Source organism: Pecten maximus, chromosome 1 (assembly GCF_902652985.1).
Source record: "Pecten maximus chromosome 1, xPecMax1.1, whole genome shotgun sequence".
Taxonomy (NCBI): domain Eukaryota; kingdom Metazoa; phylum Mollusca; class Bivalvia; order Pectinida; family Pectinidae; genus Pecten; species Pecten maximus.
The window spans coordinates 41,039,718-41,063,213 of record NC_047015.1 but is presented as its reverse complement, the minus strand read 5'-3'; the positions used below and the strand labels follow the sequence as shown (position 1 = coordinate 41,063,213).

The window sequence follows — 23,496 nt, the reverse complement described above, 5'->3', positions numbered from 1 at the left end:
CTTCTTTGTTTATGAATTTTGTTTGATATATATATTATTCAGTTCCTAACAACTAATTATCGATTATGTAATCAGTTTGGCATTGTCAAATATTAAAATTCTTGCTCTGTATTTAGTTCTATTTTTAGGTCACCTGACTAGTGTTAATAATGAGTTTGTGTGAGAAATGTATTGCGCTGTAATTTGATAATAGAATTTTTGATGTGATTGTAAAAGCAGCTTGATCTAGATTTAGATATATAATGTTTAGAAATGACACATCACAACCTTTTCCTGTATCAAAAAGATCCTAACGGGTATACTTCCTAAGTTCATACCTGGTTTATTTACAGTATATTTTCAACTCGCAGACAGCAAGGTCTTTATTGCCATTTGACATACTACGGTATGTACTGCACTCAATAAGATGATAAAAATAAAGTGTAATAGGAAAAAGTAATTAATAATACTGTGCCCACACTCATTTGGTTCAAACTAGTGACATCTTGCTCTCAAGGCAAACATCCTTCCACTAGATTAAGGAGAAGTCCTGTTATCCTGAGCTAGTAAGATGGCCTTGTTACTTTTCACTTTTACACTACTCCCTCCTTCACAAAGTCCTTGCTACCAAAGACAACCAAAACCCAGGTTCAACTTCTAAAGCTCCAAGGAAGCCTCTCAATCTCCTATAGCTTACACTCGGGAGTGCAACGGCACCAAATCTGTAATAGGAAGGAGTCCTGAAAAATACCCTGCCCATGCTGGGGTTTGAACAAGTGGCCTCTGGCTCTCAAGGCAAACATCATACCACTATACTCACCACACTTACAGTACCAGATGGTGCGTTAGGCAAAAGTTTAAAATGTTGGGGGTGGGGGTGGGTGCGCATAATTCAATATAAACAAGAAATATCTTTAAAAAAGATAAATGGCATAGTTTTAATACTGGTGGTTATAATGTAAAACTGCTGGTGAAATAAATTAACGAACTAATCGTTTCAGCACGGAAAACAAAATTATATCAGTTTGAATAATTTTTGGTGATAATAAGACTGCATTTGAATCAGGAATATAATTTTATTAATGTGCCATTTGAAAAGATACATCCTCTTATTCAGCTTACATTCAATCTTAGCCTTGTTTCGTTTTTAACTGCATGTCTGCATTTTGCATTTACCGCTACATTGACCAATCACATACTTCATCTTGACCAGTAACGCCACCTGTCGCGTCATATCCGGGGCCAAAAGAATATTATACAGCTATGCCGAAAAAGGAACAATAAAAGATTCTGATGTTCAGTCTGTTTTCGATTATAATTCATAATTAATCTGTTGGTAACAAGTGATTAATAGATTTGATATCAAACCAATAATCTGTTATTGTTTCCCCCTAATTAACTTGCCAGAAAAAATGTTATTGACAGAAATTAGACTGGTAGAATTAAAAGGTAATTTGATTTACAAGCTCATTAGATATCATAAATAAAAGTCGTGCAACATCCAATTAAAATATTGTGAAAAAACTGATATGTGATGTTGACTAACCGATTATGTAAGTGGTAATTAGAAATTCATAATTAAAGGAATTATAACCGGCAAGGATTTTCCAACTGTTTCTGAGCACTAGTACAATTATATTTTTATAATAGCAATGTGTTTGACCTTTTAAGTGCACATGTCCCCAAAGAGGAGAGTTAAGCTAATTGAAACATATAAAAAAAAGTTCCGTACGTCTGATCTGCTAATATAATCTTCAGTCTTCTTAGGTTGACTACGGTAACAAATTTTTGGACGTCACAAAATAAAGAACAAAGGTATAGATAGCCAAAAACAGGTTGACATAAACACGTATCAATCATAACCTGCTAATCTTATTAATATATACATGTATACAGTTGCATGAATTTATACAGCAATATATATCATTATAATGTATTTGATAATCGAAAGGGCAAGAAAGTAGAACTGTTTGTTAACATACAGAGAAGAATTTGCAATTTGTGAGCTATTTAAAGATTGTAAGAAGCTTAACTCGAAATGTCTGATCTTAACGAGAGCATTTATACACATGTTTAACTGGTTTTTCTTTCCGTCTTTTCTATTTACTAAATGCGATCATATATGATAAGATATATTCTGTTACAAGGTCAGCAGAAGGTTTTAATAAGCTCCATCAATGGATAACATTGGTGTCTGTCATGGAAATTGAACAGCCATGTATTGTAAATATGTTGGAATTTACCTCTTGCCGGGGATTCCCCAGTTATAGTCTATGCTTATCTTAAAATAGCGCAAAGGATGTCGATACAACTGCCAAGTTAGGAAACGTAAATAAGGATGCGTTAAATAAATGAAACTTGTATGTTGCTGGTTCCAGCTATTATTGATTGCTATTCAGGCATAGACTATCGTAAATAAAGATCCAAAGTATTTTCTTGTTTGATAAGTTATTTTTAAGACATTCACTTGATTTGAGTAATGGACTCGTGATTAGCATCAATCATGTTATTTATTTAATTTTTCTGGTTGTTGTAGTGCACGTGTAGTATGTACAGATATGCTATCAATTAAAATCTTATTCTTTGGACATCAGATAGATAACTCAAAGTAACCCAAGTTTATTGATATTATATAACTTGGTCATGTGAATGTTACGAGTAGTGATCTACACCATCATACAAAATTTGCATACAAAGTCCTCTTAATGTGAAATATTGGTTTGATCGAAATGCGGACCCGAAATATAGGCCAAGAGAATTTCCCAAGCACATGTGTGTATGCTAAAAATAACAAAAAATGTTTATGTGGTAGTGGCATTGTATGAGAGTTACATGTCGACATTCACACAAAGTTTACATAGAAGAACATGTAAGCTCTCATGTTGTATTATTTCGGTTTGAATGAAATGGGTCTGGAAATGTAGGGCAAGGGAATTTCCCAAGTACATGTGTGCCGGCTAAAAATATCATTAATGTTTCTGTGGCACTGGCATTGTGTGAGGGTTACACGTTGACATCCGCACCCAAAGTTTACATACAAACACTCTAATGTAATGCAATGTATATTGGTTTGAACGAAATACGTCTAGAAATGTAGGTCAAGGCAATTTCCCAAAGTATATGTGTGCTGGCTAAAAATAGCATAAATGTTTCCAATTCAAGACGAGAAAGAATGTCCCCTATTACTTTTTTGAAATACCACATCTTGCTACCGGTATATAGAAATTTTTTGAAGTTACCACAATTATGTTGTTATTTGTTACATTATTTGTGCTAAATTATCTGATGTATATTCAATTAAAGTTCTTTTTTTTTTTTTTTTTTAAATGTATTAATAATTCTTTCTTTTATAAACAATTCATCTTCTTTAGAATATTTATCCTGTTTTGTGAACAGAAATATAAGACCTAAGTGGTTTGATACATGAAAAGAAATAACTGCTTTCACTTATGCTGTAGTAAATTCAATTAAGCTTTTATGATCAAATCAGGCCATATACGGTATGATTCAGAATACAAGTCAATGTGTGGCACATTTTTTTGTCTCTTGCCTGACAGATGGATATTTTCCTCTGACAAAATTTGCCTGAGTGGGTTGGTTTACGTGACTTGCCTCACGTATCCATGTTTTATATTGATTTTTTCCTTTACTTGGTGAGTGGGACATATGATGAATTTCCTTTTTTGTTCTATTAACTTGGTCCTCTATCTGTTTTTGATCACGCATGGCCATTGGAAACGCGGATCATGGAACAAGATGGAGACATCATTGTAAATGGTCTTTGTATTCAGTACTTTTCACTAGTCCACGATCTGCTCCAATTGAGACGATCTGCTCCAATTGAGACTGTTTTCAACTGAATTAGAATTTATATTGATAATCGATTCTCTAATGCATCTGTAACACAATGCTATGCCAGTTTGATGATTAGAAAATCTTCAGAATAAATACGGTGTAATAAAATGGATATAATGAACAGTAAACTGCAATTTGAAAACTGTATCAAATGGACAGAGTACCAGACAAAGGAATCCAGATTGACAATACCACTACAGTAAGCTAACCAGGTATGCACAAACAAGCCACAGTTTATTGATTCAGGGCCAAGGTATTAGTAGGTTATCTGGAGCAAACACAGACATTTATTGTGAGGGACTCGGAAGACATCTGGGGTTATGGGTAGGGAACAATGGACCTGAAGATTTGATAGAGTATATATAGGGCATTTATCTTAAGAAATTAGTATCATTAACATAGGAAAAAAATAATGTTAAATTTATTCTGAAATAAGTATTGTAGTAAAATATAATAATTACATCTTGTTAAATTGTAGTTTGCAGAAGGTGATGTGTGATGGATGATGGCAGAGTGCGGGCAGATGGAGGGTGGGCCATGGCACAAGAGCAGTTTCCCTACCCCGGGGCTGGTGCCTACAACTCCCTGGGGTCTACTTTGACTCCACCAAACAAGGATATGTCGGCAAGCAGCTACAGTTCCCAAGGGAGTGCGCATGGCCCACCAAATAAGGATGTATCTGCTATACCAGGGGTGTCCAGCTTCAATTCTAGGATCTCTGGAGGAAAGGAAGGCTATCCTGTGATTGAAGTGGGACAGGGATTCTATGGGGCTCATAGACCAGGGACTGGCCCAGATGTTCAAGGTTTCAGTGGACCTAGCGCCAGTCCTGGACTTCCAACTGTCCCCAAGCCAGGGACGGGAATGATGCCCCAGCGGTGGAAGCAGTTTGGTCCAGGAGCAATGGCAGGAATGTTTGGTCAGCCGGACAGTCAGATTACAGAGGTAAAAACTAGTTTGTCATATTATCCGACACATTTTACTTGAATAACAATGAAGACTTTAACCTCTTGGCTAATGAGTAGCAATTCATTAGTCTCCTAGCAGTGGGTTGGGGGGGGGCTTCATTCCTTGGGGGATTTTGATCAAACTTCACACAAATACAAGAACCAACTCTTGAACAAGTTCTGGGGGGGGGGGGGGGGGGGGGGGGGGGCTTCATTTCTTTATTCCTTGAGGGATTTTGATCAAACTTCACACAAATACAAAAACCATATCTTGAACAAAGGGGGGGGGGGGCTTCATTACTTTATTCTTTGAGGCGTTTTATCAAACTTCACACAAATACAAGGACCATAATATCTTGGACAGGTTCAAATTTCAGGGTTGTTGGGGTCAAGGTCACCATTACTGTATCCTTGTTTCTTTAAAAGCGTGTATCAAATGCTTTTATCAATCCTTACTCTGTACATAATTTTTGATACTTGATCACAGTGTTCAATAAGTCACAAAATCTTTCAATGTTGAATATGTCAGATTGTCCAGAAATCATTTTATCTGAAACTGCTGCATGGTAAGTGACCATCCACTGGCCTTGCAAGCAGGGGTTTAGGAAGGACAGGGGTCATCGGCCATGGACACATATGAAATTTTTAATGGCCAATAGAAATTTCTTACATAGACAAAACACAAATGAACAAGAAGAACTTTTAAAACAGTGGTAAATGGCCCTTATCTAGAGTCTGCATGTCCAATCTCTGTGCAAGTAAATGACCTTATTGTGTAGTTAGTTATGTTAACTAATAACAACCATCTCGATAATTCACAAAGGGTCAGTATAGCAACATTGTCTACACTCTAGAAAGTGAAACAGCAGATATGCTTGCACTGATTATCTGAAATTTTGTGATTGTTGAACTTCCACCAATACACAATGTTAAATTAAATTAGGTAAAAAAGCAACATTGTCTACACTGTATAATGGACTTCCACTGTTAGGTATAATGTTAAAAGTAAGAAGAGGTGCTTCCCCTTATAACAAATGTGAAAAATAGAAAACGGGGTTAGTGTATGAATCACTGTTTTCAAGCATTGATAGTAGTCCTTAAATATAGGAAGATTTGGGTTGGAAGGATATGACAAGGTTCAGTAATTGAAAACGCATTGCAGCTAAAAGTACTGCTAAGCATTTTGAGTATTATTTTATGGAGATAAGTAAAAGCAATCCTCATAATATAGTCCAAAACCCAATTCAAATGGTAAATCTATATATTTCCTTCACTGTATGATAGTATACAATAAGCTCATGATCATACCTGGTTATAAGCCCACTACAGCAGAGTCTTGTACAGTTCAGTGAAAATGCTTGCAAATTATACTTATTATTTCAATAAGAACCCTCCCTACTAACTTTGTGTCTAAGTATTGAATGAATGAATGAATGAATGAATGTAGGAAAGAACATAGTTAGGTAGATCTGGACTCTGAAGTTTTACAGATAATTATTACCCAAGAAAAGTTTGCTCATGATTTTTCATTTAAAATAGCTTAAAATGTTTGACAATATTATCTGAGGAGCATCAGTGATGGTCACCTTGACCATTTTATAGACACCATTTCAGGTGTACATCAAGCTGTAGTACTGTGTACAAAGCCTTGGGGTCAAGCACACCAAGTGAGACTAATCAGGTGATTAAGTAAACTGACCACTGGATCATCTTTGTGGTCAAGAATTTGGCGGGAGAGTGACTGGACATTGTGAGGAACAGCTGAGTAACATACTGTGTGTGTTACAAATCATCATGGTTCAGGAAGAGACAATGATTTATGGACAAGAAAAATATGCTCTGTACTGACTGGGCCAGTGTGATGACCTTGGATGGAAATGAAGGGTCAGTGTTGGTCAGTGTATTCAGAGTGACCACTTTATATATACACAGAAGTCAGGTGCACTAGGTCACAGTGGGAACCTCCTGAGCCATGCTGTGCCAACTGTTTGTTGTTCCCCAGGATTAACACACCATAACCTCTCCCACACCTGTTGGTCGTACATATGTTTGTACTCCTATGGTGGTTTCATGTGCTTTACATTATACTGACTCTACACAGTGGTAGTACACTTCCACATTACATTACAAGTACACTTCCCCATTACCCTTGTATAATGAATTATTTCCCATTACATTGTAAATACACCCTCATATTACACTTGTGAAATACATAATTTCACAATATATTGTAAATATAATGTAGTCTCATATCACACTTGTATGATACATAAATTCACATGTACATTATATTGTAATTAATTTTGACTCATATTAAACTTGTATAATACATAAATTCACATGTACATTATATGCATGGTTATAAACTCTCACAATAAACTTATATTGTAAATAAGTCTTGTATCACAATTGTGAAATACATAATTTCACATATTGTAATTACACTCTCATAGTAAATTTATGTAATACATAATTTTACATATATTGTAATAACACTCTCATAATAAAATTGCATTTATAAAACAATATTTTACATTATATTGTAATGACACTATCATATTAAACTTGAACGACACATAATTTCTCATTTTATTGTAATTACACTTCATATTACACTGAATACTGATGAGTCTTTAGTAGAGGGAGAATTTTACAGCTGTCGAGGTATGGTTTAGCGTTGTATTCAGTATACCCTAACAACAGTGTATCTGTTTCTTGATTCATATTTGAATGCACTGTTAACTTGTGTTTCTTGGTACAATAATTTCTCATGTCATCAACTCTAACTTTTCACATGACATTTAACTGTAAGTACACATTTATATTACAATGATGAATTGTAATGATTCTTCATTAAATGCAGAAGATCTACGATGTTTCCTCAGAAAAACATTATCTGTTTTAATTGATATAGATATATGATATGTAATGAAATGACCTTTGAGATTTTCTTTTACCTTGAATATCACAGAAGAAATGTGTGATTTTTGTGTTTGAAAATTGATGGATAATTGGTACCGTGATAATGATAAGGCGGAAAACATCTGTCATTATCTCCTTACCTATGATTATGGCGGTGAAAACTAAACAATAATATATAGTATTTTTAAAATTTATTTATTCACATTTAGAGTCATTTCCCTGAAAACAGGACATGTATTTGTCACATGAATTTTGTCGATCCTATGATATTAAACTCACTAATTACATTAAGAGCACATTATGAATAAGGTGTCAGGTATGTATACATTCAAATAGGGTGTAAATATCTTACCAGGCATCTACTTAACAGATCAATAATTGACCCTGTTGGATCTGATATTTGATTGACTGATAGTACTTAACACCCTTCTCCCAGAAGACTATATGGTATTCCAGGAGGTACTGTTGACCCCTACAGTTACTCAGTAATTGACTCTGTAGGGTTCTATTTTGAGATGGTGCCTACTATGATACTAGCATGGTGAGTGGTAGACTGCCCCCTATCTCTAGAATAGTAAAATTATAAATAAGATTGAGCTTTAAAAGTTTGGTTTCCAGGATATGTAGGGAGATAATTTAGTATTAGATTTTATATTGGCAATTCTTTACAATATCTTCGGAGCTGATGGCCACTTAGTGAGTTCCTGAGTTGGTATTGCATGTGTATGTAAATTTGTTTAAATATACATATAACTGTGGATCATTGCGATCCAGGTATTCATATCATCTAATAGACAACTTCCACAATGATCATGTCAGGATATCGGGCCCACCATCACTGCGCCATTGAAACATTCTTTTTTAAGCTGCGGGTATTTCTGGCTAGGCGATCGGGTGCTGTAGATCGTGATTTCAAGGCCCGGTCAGAGCATGAGTCAAAAAGTTGTCTTCGTCATTTGTGTTACTATGTTATATAACTGGTGAATTGTATATATTTATTATGAGGTGGGGGTTTCCTCATAATGTAGTAGACGGTGGTTACCTCACTGAACATCAGACCAAACGACACATGCTATCGAGAGCAATTTGTGTCAAGTGTCCTACCAAAGGACCCAATCAGGACTGCTAAGGACAATTGATGACCTCAGCTGTTCCGGAGAAACACATGTACATAACACCCCATCACCGAGATCCAGTGACTATATGGTCTGATGCTGCACCAACTATTAGCTATCATGGCCTTGAAAAAAAAATTATAGATAAGGATATGGACACAGTTATGATGGAGAGAGAAATCTTCTTATTAAATTAACATTGCAGTGACCATCAGAGAACAGGTTGTGTCCTTATCTAAGTACTTATCACGGGTGATATTCCTGTTACTAAGGCGGAGGATCTATATAACTGGATAGTTTAGACACTAACATGTGTTGGGGACAGACTGCAGGTGTCTTGACTAGCAATGTACATGTACGATATAGGATAGGGTGTTTCGACATAGGACACTGACTCCTCTAGCAGATAACTATAAATAAATGTTTCTTTCATTGAACTTTTTTTGCATATCTGGGGTTGAATTTCAGCTTTTCTCATGGTAATTCCAAAAATTTATATTCCTCTATTTTGCAAAAGAAAACAAACAAATCAGAACAAAATAAGATAAACAATTTAGCGAACATAAATATAAAAAAAAAGAGACTGTAAGAAGGTAAAAAAAATTACAGCCAACTGGTGTTTATTTGGTATGTTATACAAAATGTGTCTGTAATAAATTAGAATATTCCAAATTTAGATGTTTTACCAGGATATTTGTGACATATATTTAATGGATGTGATCCAGGATCTATGATATCCTGCTTCGAGGATATCAATATTAGAGGTGCGCGATAATATCGAAATACCGGTATACCGCGAATTTGGCAGGTCGATACGATATACCGGTACACAAACCCTGGAAACCGGTATATCGCGATGGTTAACAAAAAGGCATATTAATCACTGATTTAACATTATGTGTTGGCACCAATAGCGTAAATTACTTATGTAAACGTGAAAGAAACACACGAGAACGTCATTATGTCGTATTGGTGGGGCGCTTGTTTCGTTGTCTCTAAAGCGCTTGGCCGTATGGGACATCTACGTTAAAATCAAGCACTTTCGAGATTATGATTGTTTACTAGAAACGAAAATGGCGGACGACGAGCAAGTTGATGGTACTAACGTCAATAATATTGCAATACGTATTGCAAGTTTCTGTTGAATATTGCAATATATTGCAATACGGTTTTGGTCCGCAATACCCAGCCCTAATCAATATACACCTGCCCACTGGTGTTTAGTTGTGATTTATGACTTAAGAAACATATGCTGGACGTCCATGTTAACTTTATGGGGAGATTGGTCTTCTTGACACAGAATTTCCACTGAATAGGCTATTTTTAACACAGGTAAGGGGTATACAGTGTATCCATCCATCTCTGATGTTCCAAATCATTGATCAAAGATGTGTATATATCTTTATGAGTTTTGTGAGGTTTTAAATAGTGTCTGTATAGACTGATAATAATGTTGAGGTATCCCAAAGTACCGGCTTTGTATATGTTATTTCTTGGTGAAGAAACAATTCAGAGAATTATTGCGAACTTGGCGTGGTAAAACATGTAGTTTGGGATTCGTACAAGGAAACAACTAATTAGTAGTAGTCCATCAAACTCATTGAGAGGAAAACTGAAAACAGCTTTGGAGTTTTCCTTGGCAAGGACTAAAACTTTATATATCTTGTTAACTCTGGTTAGAGATAGGTATAACCTCGTTAACTCTGGTTAGAGATAGGTATAACTTCGTTAACTCTGGTTAGAGATAGGTATAACCTTGTTAACTCTGCTTGAGAGAAGAAGAACTTTGCTAACTATAATTAGAAAGAGGTATAACCTTGTTAATTCTAGTTAGAGATCTAGAGAAGTATATAACCTTGTTAACTCTTGTTAGAGAGAGGTATATCCTTGTTAACTTTGTTATATTTATCTGATGATATATAACCTTGTTAACTCGGTTAAAGAGAGGTATATCCTTGTTAACTTGGTTATATTTATCTGATGATATATAACCTTGTTAGAGAGAGGTATATCCTTATTAACTTGGTTATATTTATCAGAGGATATATAACCTTGTTAACTCTGGTGAGTAAGTTTACATCCCCCGGTAACTTTGTTAATTTGATTAGAGGTGTATTAATAACTCTCATTAGTACCTTTCGACCATAATGAAACAGTTAGTCATAGCTTACTGTAAACATAATATTGGCATATTCAAAGTTTAACTCATAACGGAATTTAAGCACGTTAATGTTGTAATGGTGAATTGGTGTATCAACAGTAGGCTACTTGTAGTATAAAAAAATGGTGCACTTATTGGTAGGGCTTTCGAAATTTGGCTGAATGCTTTTAATACGAAAACACCGCTCTAAAATACATACTTTGACAGTAATTTACACTAAGGTTTTATGTTACTGTAGCTTTCAAAAGTGAATTGTTGCCTTGGTTGGTCGGTGGGAGTAAGGATAGTTTGTAAATCATCAGATGTAGACTTGTGGGCCTAGTTACTGAATAATGGATAGCAATCATTAAGGAGGAGATCAATAGTAAGGCTTGTGTGGGTAAAGTAATCCTAGATCAATAATCCTTTCTGCCATTGCGTGACAGTAACCCCTGTCATGATCTGTGTATCATACAGGTGTCCTATCCACATCCAGTCAGTCTTGCCTTTCTATTTTAGACATATAGGCTTCTGATCATGAGCAGAGCAGTCACATATCACTTATCAGCATTCCATTTATATTTACTGTAATCTCGATATATAGATTTTGGATATGAAATGACTTAATGTAATTTTCAATATTAAGCCTATGTAAATTTGTGTTATAGGCAGCAATCACATAATATTGGAAGATATCACTCTCTGTATAGGATCGTTATGTGATGTTCTTTAGTGGATGCTGTTTGGTTGTTAAGAGCAGTGGGTAAAGTAGGGACGAATAGCATAATAGACATACTGAGGTAATTACAGAGGAATCAATACAGTGGTGAGTCATTCTTATAGGGGACATCAGAATCTGGGGCTCTCGGGTAGGGATACAAAGGGGACCACGGGTAGGTAAAATACTGTACATAGGGGACATAGGGTAGGGGAAATACTGTACATAGGAGACCTAGGGTAGGGGAAAATACTGTACAAAGGGGACCTAGGGTAGGGGAAATACTATACATAGGGGACCTAGGGTAGGGGATATGTACATAGGACATAGGGTAGGGGAAATGTTGTACATAGGGGACCTAGGGTAGGGGATATGTACATAGGAGACCTAGGGTAGGTAAAATACTGTACATTGGGGACCTAGGGTAGGGGAAATACTATACATAGGGGACCTAGGGTAGGGGATATGTACATAGGACATAGGGTAGGGGAAATGTTGTACATAGGGGACCTAGGGTAGGGGATATGTACATAGGAGACCTAGGGTAGGTAAAATACTGTACATTGGGGACCTAGGGTAGGGGAAATACTATACATAGGGGACCTAGGGTAGGGGATATGTACATAGGACATAGGGTAGGGGAAATGTTGTACATAGGGGACCTAGGGTAGGTAAAATACTGTACATAGGGGACCTGGGGTAGGTAAAATACTGTACATAGGGGGCATAGGGTAGGGGAAATGTTGTACATAGGGGACCTAGGGTAGGGGAAATGTTGTACATAGGGGACCTAGGGTAGGGGAAATACTATACATAGGGGACCTAGGGTAGGGGAAATGTTGTACATAGGGGACATAGGGTAGGGAAATGTTGTATATAGGGGACATAGGGTAGGGGATATGTACATAGGGGACCTAGGGTAGGGGAAATGTTGTACATAGGGGACCTAGGGTAGGGGAAATGTTGTATATAGGGGACCTAGGGTAGGGGAAATGTTGTACATAGGGGACCTAGGGTAGGGGATATGTTGTACATAGGGACCAAGGGTAGGGGATATGTACATAGGGGACCTAGGGTAGGGGAAATGTTGTACATAGGGGACCTAGGGTAGGGGATATGTACATAGGGGACATAGGGTAGGGGAAATACTATACATAGGGGACCTAGGGTAGGGGAAATACTGTACATAGGGGACCTAGGGTAGGGGAAATACTATACATAGGGGACCTAGGGTAGGGGAAATGTACATAGGACATAGGGTAGGGGAAATGTTGTACATAGGGGACCTAGGGTAGGTAAAATACTGTACATAGGGGACCTGGGGTAGGGGAAATACTATACATAGGGGACCTAGGGTAGGGAAATGTTGTACATAGGGGACATAGGGTAGGGGATATGTACATAGGGGACCTAGGGTAGGGGATATGTACATAGGGGACCTAGAGTAGGGGATATGTTGTATATAGGGGACATAGGGTAGGGGATATGTTGTACATAGGGGACCTAGAGTAGGGGATATGTACATAGGGGACCTAGAGTAGGGGATATGTACATAGGGGACCTAGAGTAGGGGATATGTACATAGGGGACCTAGAGTAGGGGATATGTACATAGGGGACCTAGAGTAGGGGATATGTACATAGGGGACCTAGGGTAGGGGAAATGTTGTACATAGGGGACCTAGGGTAGGGGATATGTACATAGGGGACCTAGAGTAGGGGATATGTTGTATATAGGGGACATAGGGTAGGGGATATGTTGTACATAGAGGACCTAGGATAGGGGAAATGTTGTACATAGGGGACCTAGGGTAGAAAATATGTACATAGGGGACAAAGGGTAGGTAAAATACTATACATAGGGGACCTAGGGTAGGGGAAATGTTGTACATAGGGGACCTAGGGTAGGGGATATGTACATAGGGGACCTAGGGTAGGGAATATGTACATAGGGGACAAAGGGTAGGTAAAATACTATACATAGGGGACCTAGGGTAGGGGAAATGTTGTACATAGGGGACCTAGGGTAGGGGAAATGTTGTACATAGGGAACCTAGGGTAGGGGATATGTACATAGGGGACATATAGGGTAGGGGATATGTACCTAGGGAACCTAGGGTAGGGGAAATGTTGTACATAGGGGACATATAGGGTAGGGGATATGTACCTAGGGGACATAGGGTAGGGGAAATGTGCATTTGGGGGAGGGGGGCATGAATAAGGAAATGCTGCACATATATGTAGACCTTTTAACAATATGTTTAAAACTGAAATTTATAATCAGAATACTGGCATATTTAGAACGTAGAGGGATTTCCCCTTTTTCCCAAAATAACACTGGCCTACTGACATTATGATCCTGATTATAGGAGAGATCTATACAACAGACTATGCATGTGTAGTAGTGGCAAGTGATCAGAGGTGTTGAGAAATGGATTACCTTGACATTGCCGTGACAACCGCTTTGTCTCTAGGATAAAACGTGGGAAAATTGATTTTTTTTCCTTTGCTTTATAGTATTAGTCATTATACTGCACCAAATCTTTCACTGATTATTTGATATTGTAAAGAGAATAAACATTGGTTCACCAAGGAGATTTTCGTGCTTCCAAAATTGAAACAATCAAATTTTGTAAGTGAATATGATACAATGATGTAATTAGGGATGTGAAGAAGGAGCTTGTTTTAGTATAGACTTGCTAACTTAAAGGCTGAACGTATGAGCCGAACGGAGTTGAGGGAAATGGCTTGTTATGATTTCAAAGGACAACCATGAATGATTTATTACCATATTTACTAAAACTCCTCTTTGATTTTTTTAGCTGGAACTCATTGATTATTGTTCACTTATCAAATGAAGTGTTTGAAACAAGATCTTTTTTAGTTCTGTATTGTGCTGTGTTTTTGACGTCATTCAAATACATTGAATTTGCCACATACATTGAATTTGCCACTGTTTTAATCATTTTCATGAAGGAGTTTGATCATTTATGAAATGCAAGATTTTATACAAAATGTTAAAGGACACTAATCATAGCTAATTAGTAATTTGTCATTCTGGTTAAAACAATAGCTTTGGTCATTACTGTTCTGACAGGAAGTCATTGACACACTGCTGGTTGTCCTTTGAGTGATTTGTAATACTGTAGTTTGTTAAAAAATTTATATCTTTATTTATTTTTGTGGTATATAATTGACCTTGAGAACACATAAAATAACACTAGAGATATATCAGAAGTAAACAATGTTACACAATTGGTAGAGAAAAGTGCAATGTCTGTAGATGTCACACGATTGGTAGAGAAAAAACCTCCGTAGATGATTTGATGGACTAGATTACACTGTATTAAACATGTCTGGCAGCTCTCTGTCTCGTCTGTATGTGTCCTACTGTGTAATGCATTTTATAAAGAAACGTTCAGTTGATAACATATACGGTAAATATATTATCAAGATTTCCGGAGAGAAAAATATTCAGTTAAAAATGGTTGCCTTTTTGGTTTAGGAGCTTGTTTGATTGCTTGAAGAGCTAATGTGAGAAATTGTTTTACATGGCTTAACAAAGAATATAAAATGGGGGCATTCACCGATATTCAGACAGACAAACCAAGTGGCAGGTCTCTGGTTACCAGATCTCTCATGTCCTTGTAAATGGTGGACGGGTTCATAGTGTGGGGCTACAGACTAGGCGTGTCAAACCATGACCCCTCACATTCACATACAATACACTAATGCCTGTTTCTATAACAATATAGATATTAAATTCTTAATTTTGCATTTAATGTATTCTGGTAAAATTTTAGAAATTCAATTATATTCAGGCCTTCAACTTAAAATTGAAAGGAATTTACCATACAGGCCTAAATATCGTCTTGAGATGAGTTTTACCTGTGAAAGAGGCTTGGCACTAAACCATGGATACTGATAGAGATGGTTCATTGTCTGTTACGTAATGCTTAGGACAGGTGACATCAATTGTGTAATGCTCTTCTGTGCAGAAAACTGAATAGGTTCTTAGTCATGTAAGTGGGGTTTTATCTTCAGGATGTGGAAACCATTTAAGAATTCCAAATGAATTCCAATTCACTGTGTTTTAATCCTTTAGATAGGGTTTCATAACATTGATATCATTATCAGAAGTATTTGTCTCAAACCAGACACATATTGGGAAAAACAGCTGATGCTGCATGCATACTGATATGTTTGGAAGTTGACCATGCATTTGTTTGAACTCTGATTCAGATGCGTCTGTGTAAGTCTGGAAAAGTGTCTGATAAAATATGTGCATAGGTGTTATTTTATGCAGACAAATTCACACACACACACAGGTTTACAAAGGCATTTTATTAATTTCAATCAACATCACATGGTGTACAAATGTGAAGCGATCAGGCCTGTGGAATTTCAGTTTGTTACATTTGGAAGATAAAACTTGCTGAAATATGTCTCAAATATTACCATGCACATGTGTTAAACGGGGAAGATAATTGAGAAAATGCTCGGTAAAAATGAGGTAGGTAATATAGCTTGACTTTCATCCTTGTGTGAACCTGTTTGACTTTTTTTAACCATATTTTTGCTAAAAACCTCTAACTATTAGCTCACCTGGTCCAAAGGACCAAGATGAGTCTTATACCATACCCCGATGTCTGGCGATGTCTGGCGTCTGTCCATCCGTCCGTCAATAATTAACTTCTTCTTCATAACCACTGATTGGAATTAAACAAAATTTGACTGGAAGCATCTCTAAATTTTGGGGTTGACTCCCCAGGGGCCTAAGAAATGGGGCAAAAAGGGGATCAATTTGGCTACATTGGTATAAATGACTTCTGAAACTAAGCAGTTGATATCGCTCATATTTCACTGGTAGCATCCTTTAGGGTAGGGATTCAAAATTGTACAAATGGTGTGGCTAATCTTTTGCGGGCCTTAGGAAAGGGCCAAAATGGGATGATTTGCCTTAATTGATATAAAAAACTTCTTCTTAGTAACTAAGCAATGGATATTGCTCATAATTGTCAAGTAGCATCATAGTTATCACAAAATGAAGATCATTTAAAGGTAAATCATTTACCAGTAGACATATGTTATGTACATGGAGACATGCTGAAAATAAGGAGACATATATTAACACTGAGGCATATAATTTCTTTTACTCAGAATTGTACATGTTGTGTTATGTACTGGTAGACAAGTACTTGGAGACTATTGTGACACATGTAACTTTTTGTATGGTAGATGTGTTATATGTACCGGGAGACAGGTATCATGACACACGTAACTTTTTGTATGGTAGATGTGTTATATGTACCGGAAGACAGGTATCATGACACATGTTACTTTTTGTATGGTAGATGTGTTATATGTACTGGGAGACAGGTATCATGACACATGTAACTTTTTGTATGGTAGATGTGTTATATGTACCGGAAGACAGGTATCATGACACATGTTACTTTTGTATGGTAGATGTGTTATATGTACTGGGAGACAGGTATCATGACACATGTTACTTTTTGTATGGTAGATGTGTTATATGTACCGGGAGACAGGTATCATGACACATGTAACTTTTTGTATGGTAGATGTGTTATATGTACCGGAAGACAGGTATCGTGACACATGTAACTTTTTGTATGGTAGATGTGTTATATGTACTGGGAGACAGGTACGTATCATGACACATGTAACTTTTTGTATGGTAGATGTGTTATATGTACCTGAAGACAGGTATCATGACACATGTAACTTTTTGTATGGTAGATGTGTTATATGTACCGGGAGACAGGTATCATGACACACATAACTTTTTGTATGGTAGATGTGTTATATGTACCGGAAGACAGGTATCATGACACATGTAACTTTTTGTATGGTAGATGTGTTATATGTACCGGAAGACAGGTATCATGACACATGTAACTTTTTGTATGGTAGATGTGTTATATGTACTGGGAGACAGGTATCATGACACATGTTACTTTTTGTATAGTAGATGTGTTATATGTACTGGGAGACAGGTATCATGACACATGTAACTTTTTGTATGGTAGATGTGTTATATGTACTGGGAGACTGCAGGTATTGTGACACGTACATGTAACTTTTTGTATGGTAGATGTGTTATATGTACCGGAAGACAGGTATCGTGACACATGTAACTTTTTGTATGGTAGATGTGTTATATGTACCGGAAGACAGGTATCGTGACACATGTAACTTTTTGTATGGTCGATGTGTTATATGTACTGGGAGACAGGTATCGTGACACATGTAACTTTTTGTATGGTAGATGTGTTATATGTACCGGAAGACAGGTATTGTGACACATGTTACTTTTTGTATGGTAGATGTGTTATATGTACCGGAAGACAGGTATCATGACACATGTAACTTTTTGTATGGTAGATGTGTTATATGTACCGGAAGACAGGTATCATGACACATGTTACTTTTTGTATGGTAGATGTGTTATATGTACTGGGAGACAGGTATCATGACACATGTTACTTTTTGTATGGTAGATGTGTTATATGTACCGGGAGACAGGTATCATGACACATGTAACTTTTTGTATGGTAGATGTGTTATATGTACCGGAAGACAGGTATCGTGACACATGTAACTTTTTGTATGGTAGATGTGTTATATGTACTGGGAGACAGGTACGTATCATGACACATGTAACTTTTTGTATGGTAGATGTGTTATATGTACCTGAAGACAGGTATCATGACACATGTAACTTTTTGTATGGTAGGTGTGTTATATGTACTGGGAGACAGGTATCATGACACATGTTACTTTTTGTATGGTAGATGTGTTATATGTACTGGGAGACAGGTATCATGACACATGTTACTTTTTGTATGGTAGATGTGTTATATGTACTGGGAGACAGGTATCGTGACACATGTAACTTTTTGTATGGTAGATGTGTTATATGTACTGGGAGACAGGTATCGTGACACATGTAACTTTTTGTATGGTAGATGTGTTATATGTACCGGAAGACAGGTATCGTGACACATGTAACTTTTTGTATAGTAGATGTGTTAATATTTTGCACTGGGAGATATCTTTAACATAAAATTAGTATTGTATGTAGCATAGCTTCTGATGTCTTGTATTCAGTGTAAGGCTACAGTAATTATGATATTCAGTTGTATAAAATTATAACACTCTGATCAGTATCAGTGGGGGTTAGACCTGGCTAGACAGACAGATTGAGCTGTAGACAAATATAGTGTCTCCACTGGAAAGTGGGTCATCACTGTGGTGGTATCTAGGCAAGGTCATCCAACTGTATACAAACACATTTACTTACTACTGTGCAAATTTGAGGTGGTGTAGAAACTGAGAGCTGGTTGATTTGATTGACAGATCATATTAAAATTTAATCACACAATATAAAAAAATGAATGCAGGAATTTGAGAAATCTGCAGATAGCCTTAAGTATTGAATATGCAAATTTATGTACAGGTATATTTTAGAATATAGAAATGGTGTCAATTCTCTGTTGTTTGGTATTTTTCTAGCTTAAATAATGTTTTTTTTTATAATTTACTTTTTATTCAGTTTTTAAGCAATACAATGTACATACATTATATATATGACTTGCTCATATTTACTGTTTAATTCTACACATCTAAACCAGGTCAGTTACTGCAAAATCAATCACACACTGCATCACATATATGCACCCACCCACCTTAAAAAAACTTTGCTAGAAAAAACATTTATGTTTCCAATATCTGTAATACATATGTCATTTTATCATCCATTATAACTATACACGTCACTCCATACATGCATACAAATATGCTAGAAAACATATCACTGTTTTCCACATCATTCCATATACACATGCACACTATATGCTAGAAATCATGTCAATCTTATACACATCACTCCATACATACAAAGTTTGCTAGAAATCATAACAATCTTGTACACATCACTCCATACACATAAAAAATATCCAGGAAAACATATCAATGTTTCACACTCCATACAAACATACACTAAGCTGAAAAACATATCAATGTAACACCTCACTCCATACATACAAAATATGCTGGAAGACATATCAATGTTACACATTACTCCATACATACAAAATATGTTAGAATAACTACATATACACATAAACACAATATGCTAGGAAACATATCAATGTTACACTAGCTTAAATAATGTTAGTTAGCGATGAAATAAGTTAGTTCATATTTCCTCTTCATAAAACATTACAGCTAACTAATGGGCTATGGTATCATATTTGTTAATTGTTATATTATACAGCATCATGACTATATTTATCTGCAAATAAGCCCACATTCCCACAAGTAAGCCCCGTTTCCATTTTTGCAGAATCATCCATTTTTGAAAAGTGGGCAAAAAGTGGTTCACAAATAAACCCTACCCAAACTTTTATGCTGAACAAAAAAACTTTTACTATAGAGGAGGGGCTTATTTCAAGATGAATATGGTACAAAACTTTTACTATAGAGGAGGGGATTTATATCTAGATGAATATGGTACTTGTGAAAATTTCAAAATGTTCTAGCAAACACCCTAAAAAGATCTGCAACCTATAGAAGTCTTTGCTTAGAATTTTATATACAGGAAAAATAACTTAATACTGCAGGGAAATTTGAAGGACAGTTTACTTTTGTGAGACAAACCTTACAGGCATTTAACAGGTCATCACCGCTGTTTGACATCTTTGTTTTAATTTGTATCAATTAACTGATAATTATACAAGTATATATCAAGTTTATGACAATATGTTATAGCCTTTAGGTTTTAGCAGGTGATGGAGGAACTTTGTTTTAATTTGTTTAATTAACTGACAAAAGCCTATAGGTTCTATGCAGGTGATGAGGTAATATACAGGTGCTAATCAATTTTACACCTGTATCACAGGTAAACAGTTCAGCGTCACGGTCGAATAGTTCAGGAGGATCCAATTATCATCCAAACAACACTATATCTACCCCAGGCGCCTATCTTCTTACCTGTAGTGTCTGACTTTTATCTGAGGTGTAGATGTCATCAGAACTCATCACTAGCCCTGGGGGGTAACATTACCTTAAAGTTTAGGCTTATAACCTGTTTTGAAACAGAACTTTGCTTGACACAGTCAAAGGAAGATGAGCTGCAGTTTATATATTGATCTCTGACCTTTGATCTCTGACCTTCAGATTGTAGGCATACATTCATGTGGGAAATTTAATTGGATATCATATCATAAAAAGAGTTTTTGAAATATTGATACTGGTGCTGTGTTTGTGGGAACTGTCACAACTGTAGAGTTTGTGTGCTGTATAGTGAACAATTGCTGTGATTTAGAAAAGAAGAGTTATAAGATATGTTTATGCTCTGTCATCCATACCAGGTACAGTAGTTTTACAATATTTCAACATATCACTGACATACTGATATGTATTTTAGTGTATTGTCACCAACTATAGTAATTCCAATATGTAAAGATTGAAATTCATAAATACTTAAATTATCTTAATTGTTTATGATTCCACTAATTCATTGTTAATTGCACTGCTCTAACACCTGAAGAAATGACAGGTAAAACCCAAAATCAAATGGCAGTAAAGTACGTGCATCAGTGTTTCAGAATATATTAAGTTAGCATGTCAGAGTTTAACTTTGATCTTATTTCTAGTTTCATGGACATCAAATCATCAAGATTGTCTAGGAATACTAAATGCTCAGTTCCAGCATTAATACAGAATGATACAATCATGTATGTAAGCTTTCCTTTTAGAAAAACTGTTTGTATTCATGTTTTGCATTTTATCTATTGAGAATTCATTTTTAAAATATCAACAATATCAACAAAAGAAAGATAATGAAAAATTGAAAGGAATTTATTTAAGATTTAAGTGCAGATTATGATTTTGTAATTTGATATAATATTAAAAGTGACTATGCTTTATGAAAATTGAGCCTTGATAATAGTCACTCAACCATGACACGAAACAAATTGCTTTAAATGTGACATTTTCATACACTTTTTACCTGCGAAATTGTCCCATTACTGAGTTGGATGATGATGGATACAATAAATTTCACAGATAATGAAGCCCAGATTAGGGGTTTGTCGATTCTGTATGGGGTGAGTAAGGACATGGAGTGCTGGCAGGCACTAAATTAAGCTCTAAAAATGGATTGCACGTAAAAGGTTCTCATGAATGTATATACAAGTATATCATATTGGGATGTGTCATTATTTATATGTGAATATGTGTGGTAACGAACAAAATTAGTCACAGATTGATTTATTTTTGTTATATATGTGCATTATTATAAAAAAAACTATAATGGACGTTTATGCAGCTATTTTATTAAGAATTTCTTCGATGTAGGACAAAATCGACTCCAAGGATGAAACAAATTTTTTTAAGTACCCAAAATTAACTGGACTCAAAGGTTTAAAAATAAAACATTAAAATATGATACATTTTGATTGTTGAAATTTGAATTTTACAATATTTATCCTATAATAAGCCCAGTGGGTCGACACATGTACATCATCTTTTATACATTCCAAAGTAGGGGTTGAGCTTGTAGGAAGACAGTGATATATAGCATATTTGTAAGTATTTTTACTTCAGATATTGAGTAAGCTTATTCAGGCTTTGTTGTTGTAACAGACATGCACTAATCATAAGATATATACCGTATATGGAGAAAATGTTACCTACAAGGTTTCATTGTCCAGGACTCCATATGATCTGATAAGCATGTTGTGTGGCCATAAAAAACCGTAACAATATGTAAAATTATACAGATGACTCATAAACATTAAATAGTGTTAAGTCATACTTCTATATATAAGTATTATGGTTTTACAACAACTAAAGGTTTTAATGTATTCTTTAACTTGTTGTTGACTTACAATTTGTCAAGTGTCTGTTACGCATACTATTATATTTATCTTCATTTTAAAAAGTTCCTGATCCAGTTGAGGGCCTATACATGGGGGTGGTATTTTCAATGTTTTTGTTTTTGTGTACTGTTATCAATAACATTTAAAGCAGAGCTGCCTATGAAGGTCGGGGTAGGTTACAAAAAAAAACTGGATTGCTTCATCATAGGATTGTCACGTTGGTATATTTTCATGGGTGACAAATGGCGGCTAGGTGATCCTGATCATGTATAGCAGATTTGAAATGGTTCATACAAATATGAAAAGTCCTTGAAATTCAGTCCTTGCCGGGAAAAAGTCTTGTGATTTTGTGTCGAATGTATTGAAAGTCTTGGAATTTGGCACAGATACCCTTGAAAAGTCCTTTAATTGATGTTGTTTGGTTTGGTTGATTTTGTTTAACGTCCTATTAACCGCCAAGGTAGTTTAAGGACGGCCTCCCGTGCTTGCGACATGTATGTGTGTGGTGAGTGCGTATGTGTGTTTTGGGAGGCTGCAGTATGTTCGTGTGAAGTCTCCTTGTGGTAGGCCGGGACTTTTGTCGATTTATAGTGCTACCTCACTGGAGCATACTGCCGAAGATACTCAGCAGCACACCCCACCCGGTCACATTATACTGACAATGGGTGAACCAGTCGTCCCACTCCTAATATGCTGAGCGCTAAGCAGGAGTAGCAACTACCATTTTTAAAGACTCGGGTATGTCTCAGCTAGGGGACAGAACCCAAAACCTTCCTCACAGGGGCGAACGCTCAACTAAAGGCCAAAAGTGAGGCATTGTCAAGGGAGACATTAGGAAGAAGAAAGTTGTTAAGAAAGAAGAGAAAAGATAAGATCCCAAGTTTAGTCGCCTCTTACGATCATGCAATGTG

At 36.1% G+C, this 23,496-nt stretch overlaps 1 protein-coding gene across 1 annotated transcript in view; it reads left to right on the top strand.

The window, feature by feature from the left end:
* Nucleotides 1–23,496, top strand: part of LOC117333895 (methylcytosine dioxygenase tet3-A-like) — a 38,371-nt gene that overhangs the window by 2,097 nt on the left and 12,778 nt on the right. The window contains exon 2 of the mRNA XM_033893316.1: nt 4,313–4,779. Within this exon, the coding sequence (XP_033749207.1) occupies nt 4,333–4,779 (447 nt within the window). The 5' untranslated portion in view covers nt 4,313–4,332. The remainder of the gene's footprint in view (nt 1–4,312; nt 4,780–23,496) is intronic.